The sequence below is a fragment of the Acomys minous genome (assembly GCF_964271855.1).
Source record: "Acomys minous genome assembly, chromosome: 2".
NCBI classification, from domain to species: Eukaryota; Metazoa; Chordata; class Mammalia; order Rodentia; family Muridae; genus Acomys; species Acomys minous.
The window spans coordinates 78,617,795-78,643,744 of NC_140484.1; the positions used below are offsets into that span (position 1 = coordinate 78,617,795).

Sequence of the window (25,950 nt, forward strand, 5' to 3'; positions counted from 1 at the left end):
CAGGTGAGTGCAGTGCAGGGTCTTGATTGGAGGTGAGTGCATTGGAGGGGTACTTATTCCCCTGGGGCAGTAGATAGAGTCTCTGGGGCAAGGTTTGTGTGCCTCTGCACCATTGGCCAGGGTAGGGATGTTGGAAGATGCCTCATCTGTATACTCACAGCCTATAGGTGTGTGTGTAGGGGGGAACCTTTTAAAGTCAAACAAGGAATGAAGCCTGAAAGCTGTCTGGGCAATAAACTTTTACTAGGGCTAATTGTACGGGAGCTCCTGGTGCCAGGTTGGTGGGGGTGGGGGATGGGGGAGGAGTTAGCTAAACTCTTGCTATCCTCATGTTTGAAAAATTGGGGGTTGAAGCTCCCCCAGCCCTTGCTTCATAACCCTGGGCCATCAAGGTCCCACAGTCCTGCTCTTTGTTCTTTATATTGTAGTGAAATGAGAAGGATCCAAACTCAGACCCTCATCTTTCACAGCAGGCACATTGCCCACTGAGCCATCCCAGGTCAGAAACAGACCAGCCAGTCCAAGCTCAGTGAGAAATCCTGCCTCAAGACATAGGAAGATACCCAACCTCAACTTTTGACTTTCACACATTCATGTACAGGTGGTACACATTTGCATATACATGTATGCACACATACAGGAGGACACACAACACGTTTGCTTAATGAGAGTATAAGCACATTCTTTATGGATGCATACATCTGTATGTCTCATGGAGAAGTTATAGTCACCTAAGTCAAAGCTAAAGAGATTATTTGGCTTTTCTCACATCTGTTCTGTGTCTGTTCTACCATTGATCGTTAAAATGTTCTTTCAAACTTATATTCCTACAATACGATAAAATTGAAACTCAATAGCCTGACACAGACCAGTAATCCTGTAAGCATTTGCTAACAATGGTTGCTCTATTGGTACATCATGTTTAGGAAGGAGGCTGAGAAAGAGAACAAAGTTGCTACTGCTTGCGCTGTACTATGTGGGCAGAGAGATGTTTTTCTGAGCATGTCACTCACAAGCAGAAGGATTTTATGAGGAGAGACGCATCTGCTAGAGCTTGCCTGCATTTCATAATCACATCCTGGCTCAAATAGCCAAAAGCCAGAATAAGAAGCTTAACAAGGAGGGGAATGTCCTCCCTTAAAGGCCTTGGATGGGTAGTATGCGAAAACAAATGAGAACTGTGTTAAGATATGACTTTAGACGTATAATTTATGTACACAGAACAAATATGAAGACACTCTATAAGGTGATGGCAGAGTTCGGCGACAGCGTCTGCTGTCTGTGAGACTTTTTTAGCGGCACCTGGCAACAGAGATTTGCATTATCAGAGGAAGTATGGAAGATCACTGAATGTCAGTAACACAGAAACTAGATTTAAAACATAAACCCTGTGTATGGTGAGAATGAGATACGGAGTTTAACATATCTTAACTTAACTTACCTGGAAATGTCAGTGTGATGAAAATTTTGAAATCTTTTAATGTTTCCTCAGACTTGACCTTGGCCTTCAGAATATAAATATTGCCAAACTTGTTCTTGAGGTACTGAGGGCTCCCCAGGCAGGTGAGCCTCCCTTTCACCATTATGGATAGCCTTGTGCACAGGGCTTCACATTCTTCCATGCTTGCAAAACAAGGAAGCAGAATGACATGAAACCAAGACGGTCTTTTAAAGACATTGTGCACTCAACCATGGCCAGAACCTCGTGTTCAACCACAAGTTGCATTTTCCTATCACCAAGTTCATGGTTAGGAAGTATACTGTGGTGTGTGTGTGTGTGTGTGTGTGTGTGTGTGTGTGTGTGTGTGTGTGCGTGTGTGTGTATGTGTGTGTGCGCGTGTGCGTGTGTGTGCATGCGTGCGTGTGTATGTGTGTGTGTGTGTGTGTGTGTATGTGTGTGTGTATTTGGTTTTTTGAGACAGGTTTTTTTCTGTATAGCCTTGGCTATCCTAGAGTCACTCTGTAGACCAGGCTGGCCTTGAACTCACAGTGATCTGACTGTTTCTGCCTCCTGAGTGCTGTGATTAAAGGCATATGCCACCATGCTCGGCTAGAGAAGTATTTATTTTTAAAGGATAGATAATAACACTGAATCACGTAATATGATATAGCTCTAACTTACTGTTTTGTACCTCTTTTTCATTTTTAAAAAACACACTGAAGATTCTATTTCATTTATTAAGAGTAATATGAATCTTTTCTGTTTGTTTCTTTTTGAGACAGGGCTTCTGTGTGTAGCCTTGGCTATACTGAACTTGCTTTGCAGAGCAGGCTGGCCTTGAACTCACAGAGATCTGCCTGTCTCTGCCTCCCCAAGTGCTGGGATTACAGGTGTGTGCCACTGTACCTGGCTTGATTAATGCAAGTCTTAATTTCTAAAATAAATTCATTACTTGGTCAAATATACTGCTTAATATTTCTTGCCCCAAATAATTTACCACAGTTCTTGCCAAACTTTAACCGAGCCTTCCAAATAGCCACACCTGTGGGACGTTATAATGATGGCCTTTCCACTTTCCCGAGTCTTTATCACTGTGTCCCAGAGAAGGCGCCTTGCTCTTGGGTCCATGCCAGTTGACGGTTCATCCAGGAAGACAACTAAGGACTTTCCCATCATGGCAATAGCAGTGCTCAGCCTACGTTTGTTTCCTCCACTTCAGGACAAAAAAGACAGGGTGGGGGGGGTTGAGGGAGAATGGAAGGAGATGAAGCAATATCTATTAGTCATTTTCTAGAAAGACTTAACCCAGATACCTCCTAGTACTGAGAGTTCCAACAAATCCCAAATGTAGAAATCCTCATGCAGATTCAGTATGGCTTTAGCAAGGCATCAGGTCTAAGAGCATCTGTACAAGTACATATGTAACACAGAAGGGCTATATATGTGTGTAGTTTGTTTACTTGTTATTATTATGATACATAACCCCTATCCTATATTGGAGGCCCACATTTCTCTTTGTTGCAAGATAGAACAGTAGGCACAGTAGGAAGAAGAAAACACTCTATTACAGAAGCCTGGATCAAGATGTGGAACTGTTACTGGCACCTGAAACCCAACAGCATAAGATAGTATTCAACTTAGCACTAACTGTCAAGTTGACATGGTCTTGCATCACCTAAAGGAGTCTCAGGTGAGCAATTAATTTTTCTTATCAGGTTGGTTTGTGCCTGTGCCTGTGAGGGATTGTCTTGCTTATTAACTGGTTCAAGAGGGATCCTCTAGGCAGGTGGTCCTGAGCTAGATAAGAAAGTTCACTAAGCATCAGCCCGTGAGCAAGACAGCTAGCAAACAGCATCCTCCGTAAATTCCTGCTGTACACAATTGGCTATGAGTGAATTCCCTGGTTGGAGGTAGTGGTGCACGGAACAGTAAGCAATCCCACCCGTCTCTTCCCTGACTTTCTTTGGTGATGGACTGTGACCTGGAAGGATAAGCAAATGAGCCCCTCTCTCCTCTAAGTTGCTTTTGGTCAGAGTGTTTCATCATAGCAACAGAATGAAACTTGGATATAAACATATATAAACACGATCAGGTAATTATGTGAAAGAGAAGGTCAGGTGGAGCTTTAGGTACTTGTGTCAAACACCAGGAACAAAGATGCTGAGCCATTATGAGCATCTATAACAATGACAGTTAAGAAGCTACGGCATAATGACCCACCTGTAGGTGCTGATGATGTTGTTGGCATGAGGCTCCAGATCCAAGGAGTCCAACTGCTTGTCCACATAGGGCCTAATCTGATGCTCGGAGACTCCCCATATTCTTGCATACATGATCATTATTTCCCGACCAGTCATGTATTCCAGTAAAGCATCAAATTGAGGACAGTAGCCAATTTTTGACCTCACCTAATTACAATGATTGCCATAAGTGAAAACTCAAGCCATCTAGAACCCCATTGACAGTCCCAAGGCAGGAGGCCTCCAGACCATGCTTCTAAGAGTTCTACCAAGAAAATTTCTTTTCTAAAGTGTTACAAATTTATGGATTGTGAATCTATTGTAGTTGAGTGGAATGACTGGTTTTCATATTCTGTTCTAATTGTCACGGAGATGAAGAAGTTAGAAACAAAATCCCAGATCCCACTCAGTTGGTAGGAATGTTAATACGATATGTCTTCCTCTTAACCATGGGATCAAAGGAGTGTGGCCAGCTTGGATACTTCCTTTACTGTTCAACCTGTACAGGGCTCTACATGATTGTCCCTTAGTAAGGCTGAACCAAAACCAAAGATAGCCCTTATCTTTACAAAGAGGAGCTCAAAAATAATGATGGTTGCTTTGGAACTCAAATTCTTTTTCCAGTAGGTGCACACAGCCTACTAAGCTAGGGGGAAAGGCTATAACTTTAAATTAATAATTATATTGATTCTAGATTATTCATGCTGCTTGTAGGGTTGGCATGGTGCAATTCCCTTCCTCTCTGGCTAAAACAGCTCTTAAGGATGGTGTATTTTACACACACACACACACACACACACACACACACACACACACGAGACACACACACAGACACACACACACACACCCCTGTATTTTTTTCTTTATCTCTCTTTAGGATCCACATACTAAAGATATTATAAAATACCATTTGTACAAGTAAAACTAGAAATGATTATCTATGAACAGGAAATAAGTCAGACATAATTAGAAAACATCTGTGATGATGCTCAGCCTCCATTTCAGGCTGATTCTAAGCATAGAGATGGCCAAAACCAACCAATCTCCCCAGAAACAATCAACAACATCAGACAGAGAATGAGGAAGACTATTATTGCTAGAGTAACCACATTATCAGTCCAGTTTTTAGCAAAAATAGAAAGTGAGGTTCACTTGTGGGAATGGGGATCAGAAATTTTAGCAGGTGGAAAAAAGTTCTGGTGGTGAATCTTCTTACAGACTTTGAAGTAACCATCTTCAATGCTAAAATAATGAAGGTGCTTGAGGAGAAAGTCAAGAAGATGATTCATAACCATTAATAGAGAGATAGACACCCCCAAAAGAAACAGAATGGGCATGTGTTGCTGTAAGGGCCGAGCATGGGCACTCTGCAGTTGTGGAAGTTAGTGGCACCTCATTAGTCAGTGAGTAGATTGTGAAGGAAACCATAAGGTATTTAGACATGAGTGGAAATAAAAATACAACATATCTCAGTTCATGGGATTTTATAACAGCTGAATGTGGGGGATTATAACTAGACTGTCCAGCTGAACTCTTTAGAGTTGTCCCCAAAGCAGTGACTCCTGAGTTACTGCAATGGACTGGCCCAAGCCACTAACTGATTGGTATGATTTGAAAGAGACTCACTAAATGACATTCTAAAGCACTTGTAAAATATAGAAGGTTACGATGCTCTCCACAGAGATGGTAGGAAAGGAGATGTAAACTCTTAAGTGAAGGTTGCTCTGTGGAGTTCCTATGAAGCTTTGTGCAGCTTGGCTTGGGAATGGGGCTAGTTTCCACATGGTTAAAAATATCTCTGACCTTTCAGTTTGAAGCAACTACCTAAAAATCTTCTTAGTCCTATTAAAATGGTCCTTAGAAAATAACCTTATTTGTGAATAACAATTAGTGCCTTGAGTTGAGGAGTAGATTCAATAATCTACCATTTGTTCTATCCTCCCTCTATATTTCTATGTCCCCTTTTCTTCTTTTCAGCTCCTATCTCCTTACCTACAAAAGAAAGATAAAGGAAAAGAGATACGACCCTGAGTCAAACCTAGCTTCCTCTGTATAAAAGACCAATGATATTTATAACCAACTCCTAATGGAAATAAGCATCTGTCCCTTCTCAAGTTTCTGATGGGTTTGAAGCCCAGATAGTGTAGTCTTTCAATTAAGCTTAGTAGGTTAGGAGTTAAGATGTTTTTAGATCAAGATAGATGTTTTAAGTTAATATAAATGAAATATGATAGATATTAATCTCCATTCAGAAATTTAGACTCAACAAGATAGTAAAGATGTTTATTTCAAGTTTGCCAAATACAAATGGCCAAATCACTATGAATATAACATTTATATAATTCCTGATTGTCTCATGGTTCCTCCTCCTATATGTAGTTTATTTTACTCATGTGTAATGATATAAATGTATATGTTAAAAAAGAAACATAATAAAATATTTTCAAAATAAAATAAAATAAAATAAAATGGTCCTTAGATCATTTCAGGGCCTGGATTGCTTTTCTCAGAGGAAAGATTGCAACTGCATTGCTCTCAGAGTATTCCAGGGCCCTGTACTTTCTTGATTAGGAATAAAATATAAAAAGTGGGGGAAACTAAAGGACAGGTACATAATACAAACACACCACAAACTAAGAAAACAGGTTGGTGTCATGATACATGCCATGGGATGTGGAGACAGGAGTTCTGATTCAAGGTTGGCGTTGGCTACACAGTGAGTTGGAAGTCAGTGTGAGCTACATGAGATTGTCCCACAAGGAAAATATATCAGAACAAAATGGAAACCAGTGCAACCACTCATGACATGACTCATGAATTTAAGCAATGGTCTCATGCGTTATGATGCCATGAAAGGTGCAGAATCCAAAAACATCTTGCCACAGTATACCACTCTGGTATTTAAATCATATCTGCAATCTCCATGGAGCATATTGCTGCTTAGTGTTGTTTAATAGGTTGAGCTACTAGATATAAATCACAAATTTGGTCAATAAATATAGTTATGAATTAGCTGGAACACTGAACAGAGCCATCCCAATCTGGCCTTAAACATGCATAATGGCTTTATAGCCTTGATTGGCGTCCTTTTCTCCTAGCCTCCAATGACATGACAGTGCTGAAGATCAGGCTATCTTTTGTCTCTTGACTATAGGACCAGCATGGTAACCATCTCCTTTCCTCTTCAAGAAATGACATTAATCTCAAAGAGAATGGTAGGTGAAATATGCCAGGCAAAAAGGAACATTCTTATATACAGTACCTAAAATGTAGTCAAATTCACACAGTCAGAGAGTAGAAGAGTGGTTCTCCAGGGGTGAATGAAGGAATTGAGAGTTATCGTCTAATACCCATTATAATGGTACAGATGTTCAGTTTGGAGTGATAACATACTTCTAGAGACAACTTGTGGTAATGAGCACACAGCATCACTGAGTTATAGAATTATACATTCAGAGTTGTATTAGGTGCTGAATTTCTCATCGTCTATTGCCATCAAAATACTGAGATGTGCTAAAGAACATTTTAAAGACACCAAACAAAGTAACATCAGTCATAGAAAATGTGAGCGGTTTTAGAATGGCACACTTGAAGCGTGAAGATGCTTCTCCAGATGTTGTGATGAAGCTCTGCTGGTCACTGCAGAGCTTGTGTGTGGCTTGTGTGCCTGGTCTTCTTTTAAATGTGACATTTTATCTGACCATGATGTTGATTCTCAATTCAGGTTTGTTCTTTGATCACCTATTCCTTTTTTGCACCCTAATAGGTCCAGTTAACGCTGCCTGTTTATTTCCTCAAGGGAGCTGATAAATGCTGTTGACTGTAGTCAGAATTTTGGTGTCTTAAAAAACCCAGTTATGGTACATAAACATGTTTTTGTCCTAATCCCAGGTGTGAGATATGAGGCTGCCTTGGATTTTCCATAGCATCAAACTACTTGCCTTGTGTGTGCTCTGGCAGGAATGTGACTCTGTCAGCTAAAGACAGTTTCATTCTGGGAACTCTAGAGAGGGTATAAGGAGAAAATGACCTGGAGGTGACAGGAACTCCACAAGAAGACCTACAGAGCCAATTAACCAGGGCCCACAGGGGCCTTGCTGAGACTGAAGCACCAACCAAGGACCATGCATGGACTGGACCTAGGCCCCCTACACAGATGTAGCCTATGGGCAGCTCAGGATACATGTGAGTCCCCTAGTAAGGGGAGTGGGGGCTGTCTCTGACATGAACTCTCTTGCCAGCTTTTAAATTACTTTCCCCTGGCAGGACTGCCTTGCCAGGCCACAGGGGAAGAGGACACACTCAGTCCTGATACGACTTGATGAGCTGAGGTGGATGGAGGGGGGCTTCACTTTTCTTAAGAATAGGGGAGGAAACTGGGGAGAAAGGAAGGGAGGGTGAGATTGTAAGGTGAGAAGGGATGGGGCTCAACCAGGATGTAAAATGAATAAATAAATAATTTTAAAAAAGAAATAGAAAAACATTTTTTAAAAAGACCAGAGCCCCAACAGAGGAGGTGCTCTGTTTCTCCTGCTGGTTCCTGCTCCTGCTGGTTTGTCAAGTGGTCTAGAGAAAAGAGTCAAGGAGAAGCTGGAGATATCCTGATGAGAGAAAAATTGAACTTTCCCCAAAAAACTCAATGCCCTTGTCAGCAGGAAGAAGTCTAAAAAGATCTCAATGCCCCCTCTCCCTACTAACTTTCTGCTTCTTCTGCCTGCTGCTGGGGTGTTGGAAGATTTTCGGGTCGAGAAGGTTGGTAGACAAAAGAAGAACTTAATAAAATAGATTTTAGAAATACAGCTACAGTTGATTCCTAGAATTTGAAGCTTTGTTATTCTTTTATTCTTTAAGGTCTCACCACACTGTTTCTCAGAGTTACCTATCCCTCCATCTCTTACAGCCAGGGACCAGCACAGCATACAAAGGCTGATGGTTTTGCTTTGATTGGCAACTATTCCGAAAGGCCAACCTATTTCAGAGTTCTCCATGATACGGATCAAGGCCCTAGGTGCAGCTAAACTGCATGCAGGTCATCCTCTGCTCTTACGTCCTCCCGGCCCCTGTGGGATGCATGTCTGCCACACTGTGGTGACAACTTTGCCTTTCATTTCTACAGTTTAAAAAAACACAAAAGACACTATTGTTATTCTCTTAATATCTCACTCTTTCAAACTTTATTTCCTCTCTGGAATCCACAGCATCAACCTCTGCACCTGTACCCATCACTGTTGCCATGCACCATCCCTAGCCATCTGCCTGCACCCAGAGCCATCATGCTGTTCACATCTTAGCCTGGAATAGTCACTTACCTTTAGGATGTTCTTGGTGATGCTAATGCCATCAATGAACACATCCCCGGAGGTAGGAGTCTTTTCTCCAGTCAAAATTTGGAAGGTAGTCGTTTTACCTGCTCCATTGAATCCAAGTAATCCAAAGCACTCTCTCTCTTGGACAGCAAGGGAGATATTTTTCACAGCCAGAATTAGTGGATAGGTAAAGTATATCTTAAAAAAAAAACCACAAAGCACAGTTTAGTAAAAGATATTTGTAGGTTACATACAAGAAATATTGTGGACAAAGTGGTCGCTCCCTCAGATAGTGTCACAAAAATTTTTACAGAGTTTTCAAATAACCTGAAGAACCACCATGAGACTTTGACACTCGTAGAGGAGGCTGAAGGCAGAATGTAAGAGCCATGGAATGGCCCTACCTTTGTGAGCTCCTTAATAAGAACTGGAGAATTGATAAACTTTTCAGGCTGGTACAGAATTTCCCTCCTCTCATTTTCTACATCCTTATCTTCAGATTTCCCAGATAACTCCTTGGAAATTGTATCCTGTATATTTTCAAGACAAGAATCGTACATGTGAATATGTTTTGGGGGCATCTGTCTTAAATGTAGCAGGTTAATACAAATCTAAACGTGGGCATAAATTTATACATGTCTAAATGGATGTTTTGAGCAATTTCCAAAGGCTTTCTGAGTATTATTTCTGTGTTTACATCCAGCAGTAATGGTTAGTTTACCACAGAAATGACGGTGGTGAGCTGAGAAGAGGTAAACGCTACTCACAAGGTAGAAACCACAATGTAGAAATTCAAAACTTTAAAACACTTACGGGAATGAACAGAACTCCGAATCTATTTCTGTTTCTTGTGCCTTTTCTTTGCCTCTTTTGTTTGTTTTGTCCTATTCTGATTTGTTTTGTTTTATTACATTTTATAAGCATCCCTTAAATATGTTTCTTTTTAAAAAGTTATTTTGTTTCTTTTTTAACATATGCATATATATTATTACACATGAAGAAAATAAACTACATACAGCAGGAAGAACCATGAGATAATCATGAGTTATATAACTGTTACACTCATAGTGATTTGTCTACCGAACTTTGCCAAGACAGGGAAAGCAGTCCTCAATAGTTCCTGCCTCGCAAATATGTCAGGAATAGATATTGGGCTAGAAGGCTGAAAATGATGCTCCAATGTTATAAAGAGTGTTGAGTGACTGTTCAGGCAGTAAACTGTCTCATTCATGTTTTTCATTTTGGAAGCTGCTAACCTGTTTGTTTTCTTATGAGAGACAGACAGGAGGTAGATTTGGATGGGTTGGGAGGTTGGGAGGAACTGGGGGAAGTTTGAGGAGGGGAAACTCTAATCAGGATATATTCTTTGAAAAAATATTTTTAACATAAGAAAAAAAAGCATTCAGAGGAATTATTTTAACCTTTAGACATAAGGGTGGAATTCATCCAAAGAGATTGGGGTAACTGAAACCATGGTGATGCTGGAGATGGAAAGATGGCTCGGCAGTTAAGAGCACTTTCTACTCTTATAGAAGACCCAGGTTCAGGTCCCAAGACCTGCATGGCAACTCACAACCACAACTAACACCAGCTCTAGGGGATCTATCACCTCTGTTGGCCTATACAGGCTCCTGCACACATGTGGGACATATACATGCACTCAGGCACACACAGTTACATAAATAAAAATAAATAAATCTTTGGGCCAGACGTGTCATGTCTTTAATCCCAGCACTGAGGAGGCAGAGGCAAGGTGATCTCTGTGAATTCAAGATCTTGTCCACATAGTGAGTTCCAGGCTATCTGGAGCTACATGGTGAATGAGACCCTGTCTCAAATAAGGAAATGTAGTAACACATTTAAAAATGTGGTAATAAGTAAACATTGAAGAACTAAAATGGAATTAGCTGGACATGTTGTGAACACTGGTAATCTTAGCATGTGGGAGGTAGAGGAGAATGTGAGTTCCAGGCTAGCCTGTGCCTTTTAAAAAGATATTTATGTATGAAGGTCTTTGAGGATGAACCCTCTATCCCTACCATCATCTTGTAAAACCAGGAATTATGATTATTACTACCAAAAAGAACTAGATTTGAGTCAAATCTCATTCTGTACTGCCAGTGTCTTCAGCTGCACTGCCTGGCTTGTCTTTTAGATGAGGCTTTGGCACATACCAGGAAGCCACTCATCTAGAGCTCTGTGTAGTTAGGCTTACTCTCTTTTATGGATACTCTTCTTTTCCTTGGTGTTCTTTAGCTGTTCTTTCATTACTTTCATAAATTTCTGAAACTCTGTCCTTTTCTGTCTTTGGAATATAGTCTACTCTTTCTTATACTCACTTTTTCTTACCCAGGTCATGTGGAAACAGCTTGTAGTCTGCCATCTTACCTAGAAGTCCATTATTACTTTCCATTTTTGAGTCAGTGCCTAAGTTACCTAGGCTGTCCTTGAGGCAGTGCAGGAGTGCCTTGAACTTGTGATCATCTTGTCTTAGCTTCCCAAGTAGCTAGGGAATACTGTAGACCTGCATTGCCATATGTGGTTTGATGCATGTATTGTTAAATGCTCATGTTAGAATCAATGATTTTAGAGTGATGGCTTTAAGCTTGCTCAAAAAACAAATCAGGAAATTAACAAGGGAGAAGTAAAAACTGAAAATGAGCAAAGGAAATTATAAAAATAAACTGAATGTAAGAGAAAGTTGTCAGCAATAGAAAAATTTCATAAAGACAAATCTTTAGCCCTTCAAGATGATCATCAGAATGAATGCAGTTTATTGTGGGGTGATGCCACAGCAGAACTGTAAGAAAGGACATTCCTGTGATATTTTTCTCTATTAACTAAGGTAGTAATATACAGGTGCCTCTTTCCATGTCTAATTTCAATGCTACTAGAGTTTGTTTGTTTTTGCTTGTTACATACTTAAGTATTTACCGTCTTGTATTTCTTGCAGGTACCAAAGTAAATGCGTTGATGAATAAGCATTTTTAATTTCCATGAAACATTCTCCCAAAAGAAAATGAAGAGAAGGAAAACAAAGCCTGTAACGCCCATAGCAATTAAATACTTTCCGACCATATGCTCCTTCAAAGAATAAATGTTCTTCTCCATATCTGAGGGTGGAAGAAATAAAAATGTGAGTATCATACTTAATTTTATTGTGCAACACTGGTTGTAAACAACTAATAAAACACCAAGTAAGAAACAAGATAAAATGAAATGTTAGATTAAACTGAGACACAGTATTCAGAGCTTGTAAAGACATTATCCTATGAAAACACAATCTGAGAGACTGACCCTCATTAATATAACATAGTAAGGCTGTAAGTATTAACACATGTATTGATTGTCTAACAATAAGCCCAGACAGACAGACAGCCTAGGGAGCCAGCACTGAGATTCGAGGCCTGTGCCACTAGCCCTGGCTTTTTTGTGTAGATTTTAGAAATTGAACTCAGGTCCTCATGCTCATGTGGCTGGCACTTTAGTGAGTGAACGATCTGCCCAGCCCAATAATCGAAGTGTATACTTACACAAATAATTATAAAGCGGGCACAGTGAGTTCCCTGTGCCCAGCTCTCTTTGTTAACTCACCAGGTATGCTAGTGTGATTCACACTATTATGAGTGGACACATACGAATACCTTATTAGTAAAGTACCAGAGTCACTCATATTCCCGAGATTTTACTGTTCCATGTTCCCATGCCCAAAGCATTATACTTAATAGTCATCCCTTGCATTTTATTGGCTGAGACTATATTCATATTCATGATTATAGTGGTGTTGAGGTCTTTGGAGAAGAAGCCCATAGAGAAAGGCATCCTTTCATGGTATTAAAAACCGAGGCGCGTTTTATTCATGTGAATTAGTTCTATTGCTATTGACTTGAGTACCTGTTTGATGTCATATTGTTAGCTTTCTCTGCTGTAAACCTCTTCTTTCTCCCACTCTTTCATGCTGAGCATTGAAATATCAAATTTAGATAAATACATTTTGACATAGCCAATAAAAAAATCAGCTTTCCTATGTTTACATAAAAATAGGCTAATAGTCTTTTTTCTACACCTTGACATATAATCCAGCCTTACATTTATTGCCCAAATTGCTCCATTTTGGTTCCTTGTGTGTGTGTGCGTGCATGCATGTGTGCGTGTGTGTGCGTGCGTGTGTGTGTGTGTGTGTGTGTGTGTGTGTGTGTACATGAATGTACAATATAGCGTGAGTTTGGAGGTCAAAAGACAACTTTGTTCCATCTCTGTATAGGTCCCAGGGCCAAACTCAGGTTACCAGACTTGTGTGACAACTACCTTTACCTACTGAGCTACCGTGGCCCCTGGATTTTCTGTTTTTTTTCCCCATTTCTTTCTTTCTTTCTCTTCTTTATTTGTTTCTTTCTGTAATTTATTCAGATTACATCTCAATTGTTATTGCCTCACTTCTATCTTCCCATCCCCCCTCCCTCTCTCTTTCACCCTCTACCCCTCCCCTAGGTCTGTGACAGAAGGGGACCTCCTCCCCCACCATATGATCACAGCCTATCAGGTCCCATCCTGGTAGCCTGATTACCCTTTCTCTGAGTGCCAAGAAAATCCTGAAATTTGCAGGTAAGTGGATAGAACTAGAAATGGTCATCCTGAGTGAGTTAACCCAGACTCAGAAAGAGGCACATGGCCTATATCACTTACAATTGGACACTAGCCCAACAGAGATGTCCCCTGAAAGTCTTCACTTAACAGGAGATTGGGATAGATGTTGGGACTTCCCACTGGGACCTCAGATGAGAAAGATAAGGGAGAATGGGGAAATAGAAGGACCCAGAGGGTCCTAGAAACCCAAAAGAAGACCATCAAGGCTGGCGGATCTGGACCCAGGGGGGTCTGCTCAAACTACTGTACCAACCAAGGACAATGCATGCAGTAAACCTAGAACCCCTGTACAGATCTAGCCAATGGACAGCACATTCTCCACAGCTGTGTGGAGAGTGGGGACTGACTCGGACATGAACTCTGGTGCCTTTTATTTGACCACTTCTTCTTTGTGGGGAGGTCTGGACTTTCCTTTGCAAGAATCATATCCATAAACGTTAGCAATGAATGTATAAATGCAATAAAATCTTATGTTTTCATTTATTTTTAATTCAGCAACTACATTAATTTATTATAAAATCTAATAATTTATTAGGAAAACTGATCTTTTCAATGGACTGTCATATTTAGTATCCATAGGAATCTTTTTATTTCTCACACTTCAGAATTATGGCTTTAAAATGCTCAATTTCTACTTGTAGGCTTCTAGGACCCTCTGGATCCTTCTACTTTGCCATTCTCCATGATTCTCTCATCTAGAGTCCCAATAGAATGTCCTCCCCTCTGTCTCAGTTTCCTGGTAAGTGAAGGCTTTCGTGGGACATGCCCCTTGGGCTAATATGCAGATATAAGTGAGTATATACCATTTGAGTCTTTCTGCTTCTGGGTTAACTCACTCATTATGATCATTTCTAGCTCAATCCATTTATCCACAAATTTCGGGAATTCCGTGTTTTTAATAGCTGAATAGTATTCCATAGTGTATATGTACCACAGTTTCTTTATCCATTCTTCTACTGATGGACACTTAGGCTGTTTCCATGTTCTGGCTATTATGAATTATGATAGGCAGATTTGGGCCCAGGGGTCCCGCTTAAACTAAGACACCAGCCAAGGACAATACAGGTGGTAAACCTTAAACCCCTACCCAGATCTAGACAATGGACAGAACACTCTCCACAGTAGAGTGGAGAGTGGGATATTACTTTCTCACATACTCTGGTGCCTCAACTTTGACCATGTCCCCTGGAGGGGGAAACCTGGTGGCACTCAGAGGAAGGACAGCAGGTTACCAAGAAGAGACTTGATACCCTATGAACATATACAGGGGGAGGTAATCCCCCTCAGGAACAGTCATAGGGGAGGGGAATAAGGGGAAAATGGGAGGGAGGGAAGAATGGGAGGATACAAGGGATGGGATAACCATTGAGATGTAACAAGAATAAATTAATAAAGTTAAAAAAAAAGAAAAAAATACGAACCAAAATAAACAACAACAACAAAAAAATAAATAAAATGCTCAATTTATTGCAAGTGTACACATTTTACATATACACATTACACATGTACACATTTTAGGTAAAACATCACAGTGACATCTGTGAACCCAGTCTACCCACCCCAATTGAAGTCCACACATACTTACATGCTCCCTTGCTTTTCCACTGCCAGGGGTATCCATAAATTGTACACACTTTTACCTATATAAAAGTGGGTCAACTTACATATCCTTAAAATAACAACATATTAATTTTAAATATGAACAGTTTGAAATTGCACACTTTGTATTGTCTTCCAGAAGCTGTTTTCTCCTCGTGTTGTAACTTCTGCAATTCTCAAATTGGAAGTGAAATGGAAACAATATCATGCTAACCATGGCTCTCTTCATCTGATATCAACATTGGCATTTTGCCACATTCCCTCCCCCTTATGTTTTGATACCATAAGAGAATTTGTGAATAAAAATTTGCCTCTATGATTTTTAAAAAAAAATATTTTCTTGTATGTCTGTCCCCCTGCCCCTTGCCTTCTATACCCTTTGAATGAATGTTGACTTCCTCCTTTGCTGGGAGCGATTGTCTGCCTCATCATAATGCTTGTGGGATGGTGATGCTTGGTCTGGGATGACCACTCAGGTGTGTAGCTTCTGGAAGCCATGTCGCTTGTTTTCTGGAGTGAAGGTGGAGAGGTGGAGAGGATACAGCCTTCTCCTTCCCTGGCATCCTCAATTTGTGTCATTTCTTTTATTCTTTATGTATACCTCAAATCTCTATGAGACTTCTGCCTTTCAGGTTTTTCTTTTTCCTTAATTGAAAAAAGATTCTTCTCTCAAACAATATATCCTGACCACAGTTCGCCCCTTCTTATTTTTTCTCTTTACAAGTGTGCTGGTTAGTTTTCTGTCAACTTAACACAAGCTAGAATAATTGGAGAGGAAGAGGCTTCTATTAAGGAAATGCCTCCCTAACATCAAGCTGTAGGGCATTTTCTTAATTAGAGGCTGATGGGGAAGGGTCCAGCCCATCATAGGTGGTGCCATCCTTGGACTGGAGGCCCTGGGTTATAAAAGAAAGCAGGCTGAGCAAGGCCATGGGGAGCAAGTCAGTAAGCAGTACCCCTCCATGGCCTCTGCACCAGCTCCTGCCTCCAGGTTTCAGCCCTGTTTACGTTTCTGTCCTGATTTTCTTCAGTGATGGACAACCATGTGAAAGTGTAAGCAGAATAAACCTCTCCCCTTCCCCAGCTTGCTTTTGGTCATAGTGTTTCATCACAGAAATAGTAAGTACGAATAAAACACTAAGAATAAAAATTTCCCCAAACTAATAATACATCAAAGCATAAATCCTGTAAGTTCAACCATCTAAGTAGGAGAAACGTTGATTCTCCTAAGCTACACTAAGATAATATGAAAGAATAAATATATTGATAATAAATAGTGTAATAATTCTTTCTATGATCTTAGACACTTAATCTCCCAACACAGAACATAATAAAACATACAAGTCAGTACATTAGAAAACAAACCCCAAAATGAATCAATAAAATTGAAAACTCATTTTCTGAAAAGACTGAGAAAACTGGTAAACCTTTTCAGGGTTGATCAGGGAAGAAAAGAGGGGCCAGTGAGACGGCTGACCGAGTGAAAGCACTTGCCACCAAACCTAATGACCTGAGTTTGATCCCAGAGTCTACTTAGTAGAAGTAAAGAACTGATTATTAAGTTTTATAAACTGTTTTCTGACCTCCATACTTGTGCCCCTACTTGGAAATGCATGCACACACACATATATGCACACAGAAAGAAAAGGCAAGGGGCAAACAGTGAAGGATAGTATGATTAAATATGAGGATACAGTCACAAGCCTTACAGATGCTAAAACTGTCCTAAGGTATTCTGAACAATTTTACCCCAATAAAATTGAAAATTCAGAATAGAGGAAATGGCCCCATAAAACAATGATAAACTCCTTCCTCAACATTTTAAATAACCAAAACATTAGATCAAAGAATTCAGTCTTTTTTTCCAAAATAATCAAGAATTTAAAACCTTATAAAATAACAACCACAAGTAGTACAGCCCTTTCCATAAAACCCTTCATTGAAAGCGCAGGGGTAGCTGTGACCTTCAATGAAGCTGTTTTGCTGTAACATCTAAAACTCAGGGACAGCCACTGAAACAGTAGACAAGCCAGGCTTCTTCTGCATGTAATTGCATTGTGCTTGCTTTTTCTACACCACCATCTTGCATAATTGCATCAAAACTATTGGGTATCAAAGAAAGGGGAGAAGCAGATCACAGAATCGAAGAAAATGTTTGCAAATCATATATAAGAGGAACATCTACTGTTGAGAATATATAAAAATAAGCTGTCTATGAGCAAAGACCTTTTTACAAAAGAAAAGATACCCACATGGGCAATAGTCAAGGCAAATCAACATCAAAATGAGACTTGGCACCTGCTAAGATGGTCAGAAAGGAAAATAACAAGTGTTGCATGAGGATACAAATAAAAGAATCCTCATGCATTGCTGCATAAAAATGTTAGCAGATTCTAACAAACCCCAACCATACCAGCCCCTAATGCTCATTTTCTGTATAGTTAACACAGATGGAGTACCAGGCTGCCCTCTGAGGCCACTCAGAATTGTTTTAGATAGGACTAAGCTTATTAAAACACTCTTTCCCTTTCCATGCATCCCGCTTTCCCCACAAGAATAAAGACATTTTCAGAATTACGTAATGAGTGGGGCGTTTCACCATAGGGGTTCCCAACATCACCAAGTCATTTTATGCTTTCTTTTATCCCAAATCTTCAGGTTTCTTTCTTTCTTTTCTTTTTCTCTTGCTTTTGTTTTTGGCCCTTTCTCCTACATTGTAGTGATGTCCTACATCCAAACTGCTACTGCCTACTTTAATTTACTTATGAAAAAGTAATGTTGAGTTCCTCATGTAACAGGTACTTTATTAGACATTGGGAATGTATTTTTGCCTCTTCCTTCAAATAAGTCATGGGCAGGTGAGAGGGTACAATTATATGGGACGATGGTATAACAAAAGCAAGGGTAATGCAATTTTAATACAGATCTTTCTCCTGGATGTTCTATCCTCTATGGGTATTCTAGTCCATAAAAGCTGTGTGACCAAACTCTGGTGCCCCATATTTGACCATGTCCCCTGGAAGGGGAGACCTGGTGGAACTCAGAGGAAGGATAGCAGGTTACCAAGAAGAGACTTGATACCCTATGAGCATATACAGGGGGAGGTAATCCCCCGCAGGAACAGTCATAGGGGAGGGGAATAAGGGGAAAATGTGAGGGAGGGAAGAATGGGAGGATACAAGGGATGGGATAACAATTGAGATGTAATAAGAATAAATTAATAAAATATATTTTTAAAAAAAGCTGTGTGACAGGGGCTAAGGAGATGGCTTGGTGCATAACATAATTGCCATGCACACAGGAGGGCCAGAGCTTAGACCCTTACCTCACATGTAGATATTAAACAGGCATGGTGGCCCACCTCTATTCTCAGCACTGGTGAGGTGGAGGGAGGAAGGGATCTCCGGGGCAAGCTGGCTACACAGACTAGTCAAATTGGTGAGCTCTGTGTTCAGAATGAAATCCTGCCTCATTAAACAATGTGGAAGTGGCCCAGGAAGACCCCAGTGGCAACTTCCAGCCTCCACATGGACATTAACGTGTAAGTATGCAGCCACACATACAGATATACAAAACAAAAAAGGCTGTGTGAAATAGGCAAAAAGTTAGTTTTCTTAAATGAATTTTTAAAAACCTACAATGTTTGTTGTGAAGAAAGCTCACAGACAGCTAATCTTTTTTTTCCTGTGCTGTCACGTGGCTTTAAACTCAACGTTGGATTGGATTTTGATAGCCACATTCATTGCCTGAGCTTCCCTACAGTGTGCACCAAAACCCAAGGCCATGTGTGCACCAGAAATTCATCCTGCTACTGAGTTACAGCCACAGCCTTCTTTTCATTTTGTGACAGAGTCTTGGTAAGTTGCCCAAGATAACCTTGAAGGTGAGACCCTGTCTCACAGCCCTCCTACATCAGAGTAGAAAGCAGTTACAGGCCTGTCTCGTGAAAATGACTTGTGTAGTAGTAAGGCTGCTCTTTTGGAAGATAAGTGGGTTCCCCACACCACCCCTGCTCTGGGCATCTGATTTCATCCCCATATACTTACTTTCTTTGCTACAATTCAGGTACTTGGGGACACTCTTTTGCTGGGTGCATCGTATTTTCCTCTGGTAAATTACCGTGTAGTCGCTGATGCACTTGCCGAGGTTGTACATGGGGAAGAGGAGCAGTGCATTGAGCAGGAAGGCTTGGGTGGAATTAGACATGATGGTTGATATTTCTAAAAGGGGGATAAGAACAGGTTATGAAAGAGGGACTGAGCCATCCCCAGGATAAGAAGTCCCCTACTAATGATGAGCCCAAGCCCTGGGGATTGGATCCCAGATGACCAGCTCTGAACAGCGGTGCTTTCCTTGCATAGTTTACAGCTAGGGGTTGTGCTGGTGATTACAGAGTCCTGAGAAGTCTTTTTTCTGTGAAGTAGTTCTGTGGCTTTTATTTCCTGTGTGAAAATAATTTTTAACTATGTATGCGTATTGTGCATTTAAATTTTTTCTACCTTTTCTGAAATCTGGCTTAGTACATTGCAACTTACACAAGTTTTCATGATTATTGGCTCAAGGTTGTCGTGTGTATAAGGATATTTTCTCTTTTCTTTTCTCTTTTATTTTTGGATCCCATTGTTTTCTTTTCCTTTTTCCTTTCTTTCCCTTCCCTTTCCTTTCCTTTCCTTTGTTCTTTCATTTCTTTTCCTTCCTTCCTTCCTTTTTGGAAAATTTCAATGGTACAGCAAGTGTGTATACACCAGTTTACCATTTCCTAATCTACTTGTCATTATATTGATTTCTCAAGTCCTTTTAGCAACCAATGACCCTTTACATTTGGGGGTTGGGGAGGGGGTCTGTGCACAGTATGCTCACTTTCTATTCAGTTTTTACTTCTTTTTGCCCACAATTATTCTTTATTTGAGTGTTGCCCACTGAAGTTGTGTGGCTGTTAAAATTTAGTCTTTGCAACATTAATAACCAGAGCTATACAGTTATCCCAAGTAGGTAGGTGGCTGAGGAGCATGTCACTCTTCAACTCCCTAAGTAGTTCCTACTTCCTGTTACGGCTCGTGGCTTGTGTTTAAGTTCTCAGGGATATGATCCTGTTCCCATTACCTTTTGCTGCTGGTTTGTGATGCAATAGCACAATGATGAAGGCTTTTATTTCCCTTATGTGTTATCCTAGACAGAGCATCATCTGCTTGGCCTCTCAGATGTTATGAAACAATATGCTTGGTTGGGATTCTATAGACATCTGTGCCCATTAACTCACACCCAGTGAACAGTTTGCTCAGTGGGTACTATCTGTCGACTTCTCACCACTGGCTTGTCCACCAGTTCTAAGAAAGGTGCATACAAATCTTCTTTTAAGATATTGTGTCATTTATCTAATGATCCTGTTGTGTCATTTAGCTTTATTACTGATGTTTAGTGCGCATAATGACTTGAACATTACATTTCTGTTTACTATTTTCCATTTTATTCTCTCCCCCTTCCTCTTCCTCCTTCTGTACCGGACATATTGTGCTTTGCAAGTTACACTTTAAAGTTATACTTTAACGTGATCCTTTAGCAGTGACACTGGACATTAGGCACACCACTTTCTGTGCTGCGGCTGTAACTGAGGCTGAAGCTGCAATATTCCTTTAGCCTCAAGGTCTGCTTTTTCACCTGCTGGAACCAGGTGAAGGAAGTTTCTGAAACTAAAGATGTCTGTCTGTGAACAAGTCTGGAGATTCTAAAATGTTGAAATTCTAATTCTTTGTCTTCTACAATTTTGTTCTAAATTTTATTTGGCTATGTATTAGAAGTTCTCTATCCTTCAGTGATTTTAAATTTTCATTTTCTTGTTGTTTCTATGTCATGGGCTATCTTAACTGTATTTATTGTGTCTTAATCTTTAATCTACTACTTCTCACTTTAACCAGGGATGACATTTTAAAACTTAATCTACCCAAGCTGTTTTAGCTTTATTTTTAATTGACATGTAATAATTGTATATATTTATGGAATAATATATGATGTTATGCTAGTTGTACATATTGTGGAATGATAAAATAAGAATAATGTACCCATCACATCAGATATTTTCATTTGTAGTGACATTATTTAAAATAATCTCTTTTAAATGTTTGAATATATATTACTATGAAGAACAATCACTTTGATGTACAGTACTGTTCATCAAATGGATTTCTCTTGCCTAACCACATTGTGAGTTTAATTATTTTCATTTAAAGGTTAAAGGTTTCATTACAAAGGTTTTATTTGTAAACACTTCGGAAATATGTTTGTTTATGCTTCTGAGACTCTGTTACAGACTCTGTTATTCAAGTGGCTTAGCAGTTAAAAGCACTGACTAATCTTGCGAGGACTTGAGTTCAGTTCTCAGCCCACACGGTGACTTAAACCACTATATATCTTCAATTCCAGGGGTTTTGATGCCCTATCCTGGTCTCCAGAGACAGCTGTATGCACATGCTATACATACAGACAAGCAGGCACACATACACAAAAATAAAAGCAAGTAAAAAATAAAATCTTATTTTATATAGAATGTAAGTGTAAGATTATCTGGAATTCAGGGAATTTATACATGTTTTTACTACTCACCTTGGACCACTGCCAGATGAAATTAGTTAAAACAAACTATCATTTTTTTTATCATGGTTACTATAATTTTAGAATAAAATGTGTGTGAGTACTTACAAATTCTTAAGGGAGATGCTTCTGCGTGGAGCATGCTGAGTAGATGACCCTAGAAACTGAAGGTTGTTGAACTATGTCTGACACAGGTGTAGCCAAAGCCCTAGAACTTAGCTGTCTACTAATGTCCATCTTTTGAGGACCATTGCTGCTACTGATTTATTCTTTTGCCTTCTCTGGGGAAGGGGACATTTTGTGAAGCCCACACACTTACTAGCTTCTATTATGGTATCTAGCAAGATACTTAAGATGCCAGAGATGTAATAGAATGTGATAAGTTTGATGTAGGCAGAGGTGCTTTTAGAAAACAGGAAGCTCATCAGGTATGTGAGGGGAATGGCAGACCATCCGAACAGTGTGAGGATCAGCATCGTTTCCAGAATGTGATAGCCTGTGACATAAATATCAATCTTGCAGTATTTGAACACAACCTGAAACAGAGGGTACAGAGACAAAGGTGAGGCCAGGGATCTCTCTCTCTCTCCTCTCTGTCTCTCTGTCTCTCTGTCTTTGTCTCTGTCCCTCCCTTCCTAGACTCTCACACTAAGGACAGCTAGCAGCTTTCATAGAAAGTAGATGCTTTCTCTAAAGTTTGCATCAGTTTTGTCTCACTGATATCTATTGTTTTTAAGTTAGGCTTCATGGGTCTAGCCTACTTCTCCCATTCATTCCAGGACCGCCCTCTTAGACATTTATTATTCACGTGGAAAACTAGATAAGGAAGCATAGGAAGACCTACGTCAGAATCATGTTTGAATCTCCTCCTTGGTCCTGGAAACCACCATTCCACACTCTGGTTCTCTGAGTTTGGCTGTTTCATAAATCTCATACAGTATTTGGCTTTGGGTGGTTGCTGCATTCATCTGCAGTAACAGCAAATGTAGGGAGCAACATCTTTCTAAGGCTAAATGATGCTGTGCTCTCTCCATGCATCTGTTGCTGGTCATTGAGGTCTCCTCCACGTTTGACTACCATCATTAGTATATATCAAAAGTAAGAATGATAATAAATCTTTGGGATTCTGCCTCTGTCTCTTACATCTAGTAGTGGGATATTTAATTACATGACAATATCATTAAATACAGTGAGAACCCAGCCACCTTGTTCCTGGCAGCATCCTTCTTCCCGATTTCCACCAATAGGTACTAAAGTTTCCAATTTTTCCAAAACTAGTTACTTTATAGTATTTTTTGTAATAGCCATCCTAACAAGTATTTGGAGAAAAAGATTTAAAATAAATGAACAGAGACTTAAAACTAGGAGAGGTGGCAATAATCTAGCTTGGACTACTAGGGCAAAATCTAACACATTTGGCTAGTATGAAACATTACAGCAAAGATGCTTGCTACTTTGAAAAGTTTTAAGACTCAGCAAAAGCTAAAGGAAAAAGACTAGGAAATTAGTCCAGAAGACACACGTGTGCTATGACAAAGAACAGTTACTTTATTACAACAAAGCATTTTAAAGTTATTTTCTTAGTCTACTGTAAGACTTTTGTATTATTTATTTATTTTGACAGGGTCTAAATAACTAAGTAGGCAGCCTACTCTTCCTGCCTGTACCTCCCAGGTGCAGAGATTCCAGACAGGTACCACCATTCCCGGCACTGAAATGTGCTTTGTAAGATAACTAGCATGGTTGTTTATTGGCATAGCTAGGTTTGTGACAACATTAGTTAGAGGAGAGACTTTGCTTGTGGAACTAAAGGGAAATGAAGTCCTACAAACATCGCCTGCCCCTCACCAGTAGTAAGCAGCAGGAAATGAAGAAGATGATGAGGTCAAACAGCAGAGCAGAGAGCCAGTACACAAGGACAGAGACCCCACTCAGGAACTGCAGGTGCTTTGCCTTGGTGGTTCTCTCAGACACTGTGAGGAGGCAAAAGCCGCTGACCAAAAGAGCCATGCCCAGCTGAATCTTTAAGGCAACCACCTTCCCTTCTGCACTCCTACGGCAGGGACAAAAAGAGGATACAGCAGAAGATACCGATATTTTTAATCACAGGAATATAATTGGACAGGGTGGGAAGAACGCATTTCCAGTGCAAAAGTAAAACAAACAAAGGAAGAAAGCAACAACGAAAGCCATACCCTAGACCTTCTTTATCATGGGGGCGTGGCTGAGGTTTGTTGGAGACTGTTAATAAAGCATCGGCACCGGAAAGTGACATGAAAAGAGTGTTGTCTAAAACTGCCAGGGCGAGAGACGGCGAATGGTATGCTTGGTTGTTGAACAGAACGGTGAGCTTTGTTCTATTTGCAGCCACCTTGATGGAAAGTGCAATAATACATAAACGAATGCAGTCTTCGCTTCCCTCCAAGTATTTGAGCAGGTCACCTAGGGTGAAGACGCAATACAGGTCAGTGGCTCCAACATACAGATCAGGCCAATTATGCCATCCAAGAGCAAATAACTGTGCTTCTGGCCACTTTAAACTTTGTCGAAGTAATTATTTCAAACATTCGTTGTGACCCTGAAAAAACATTCGTTATTCCACCATTAAATCCTGGAATTTTGTATTGTGTTTACCATAACCCAAACTACAGTTTTGCTGAGAAAACACAGCCTGATGTACTCCTTTGACTCACCTGTCTTTAACAGGTTGGAAAGAAATTTCACTCACATCACAGAGTTCACAAAACTCTCTTCCGGTAAAATGGAAAAACTAGGTGAAAGATTTTTAAAATCATAGGGTATCAAGTCTCTCCTTGGTAACCTGCTGTCCTTCCTCTGAGTGCCACCAGGTCTCCCCCTCCAGGGGACATGGTCAAAGGTGAGGCACCAGAGAATGTGAGAAAGTAATATCCCACTCTCCACTCTACTGTGTTCTGTCCATTGGCTAGATCTGGGTAGGGGTTTAAGGTTTACCACCTGGATTGTCCTTGGCTGGTGCCTTAGTTTGAGCGGGACCCCTATGAACATATACAGGGGGAGGTAATCCCCCTCAGGAACAGTCATAGGGGAGGGGAATAAGGGGAAAATGGGAGGGAGGGAAGAATGGGAGGATACAAGGAATGGGATAACCATTGAGGTGTAACAAGAATAAATTAATAAAGGAAAAATAAGTAAATAAATAAATTTAAAAAAGGAAAAAAAAAGATTTTTAAAATCACCTTTTGAGATTACCATAGAGCTAGAAAGAAACAATATTCTTGGTCAAGACTATGAGAAGAATAAAAGTATTGAGGGAAGCCCAGCATCCTTCTCCCTTCTAAGTGGTAGGAAAGCCTGCAAGTCTCCAGAATCTCAGTGCAGCCCACGAACATCATATCCTGCACAGTCGTGAGGAGGAGACAGACTAAGCCTTATACAAACGCCATCCAGCTTCTAATAAGGCTCTACACAGCCCCACAGCGGGTTGAATGATGCCCACCTACGTGGCTTTTAGTTTGCAAAAAATTTCACTGTGCATACCGGTTGCAACACTGGTCTATTCTGGAAGTACCCTGACAGGCACACTTGGAAATGTGTTTTACCAGCTGTAGGTGCATCCTTTAACCCAGTCAAACTGACATCAAATTAACCATAAGGCATGTGTAGACCCATTAGCACTTCATCATCATCATTTTCAAACCTCTTGTCTTTATTCACCAATCTACTTCTTAGTCTATTTTTATAAGGTAGAATTACTTTACCATCAAAGAAACACAAATGTAATATATAAAGAATTATGCCCCCTGAGAAGTGGAATGTATCTCGAAACTATAAGGCTGACTCAGTGTATGAAAATAAATTCTGCACGTGATGCCAGTATGTGAACCATAATTACATACTCAAGTAGATCCATGAGGAATAAAGTTTAAGATACAGAAGAACTGGGACACTTACATATTGCCATTGGAAATGTAAAACTTCAGAGTACTCTGAAAAGTTCCCTCATAGAATTATACATGCGATTCTCATATAACAAAGAGAAATGAAGATACACATTCACACAAAAATGTCAGCTTTACTTAAGTTTTGCTTACTAGGAAAACTTTAGATGTCTTTCAATGAGCAAATGGCTAAATAAACTGTGGAATGC

The 25,950-nt window shown here is 40.1% G+C and overlaps 1 protein-coding gene across 3 annotated transcripts in view; it reads right to left on the reverse strand.

Moving 5' to 3' along the window:
• Positions 1 to 25,950, reverse strand: part of LOC311593063 (phospholipid-transporting ATPase ABCA3-like) — a 94,959-nt gene that overhangs the window by 4,593 nt on the left and 64,416 nt on the right. For 2 of the 3 annotated variants that reach the window (XM_084774137.1, XM_084774136.1), the window contains exons 20-29: positions 24,017 to 24,263; positions 23,670 to 23,874; positions 22,141 to 22,357; positions 19,280 to 19,453; positions 11,922 to 12,100; positions 9,392 to 9,517; positions 8,991 to 9,185; positions 3,662 to 3,849; positions 2,484 to 2,654; positions 1,442 to 1,623 (exon numbers count right to left, since the gene is read on the reverse strand). In XM_084774137.1, the coding sequence (XP_084630263.1) occupies positions 1,442 to 1,623; positions 2,484 to 2,654; positions 3,662 to 3,849; positions 8,991 to 9,185; positions 9,392 to 9,517; positions 11,922 to 12,100; positions 19,280 to 19,453; positions 22,141 to 22,357; positions 23,670 to 23,874; positions 24,017 to 24,263 (1,884 nt within the window). Of the gene's footprint in view, positions 1 to 1,441; positions 1,624 to 2,481; positions 2,655 to 3,661; positions 3,850 to 8,990; positions 9,186 to 9,391; positions 9,518 to 11,921; positions 12,101 to 19,279; positions 19,454 to 22,140; positions 22,358 to 23,669; positions 23,875 to 24,016; positions 24,264 to 25,950 lie in introns of those variants that run through there. The other variant, XM_084774138.1, reaches the window with a different exon arrangement.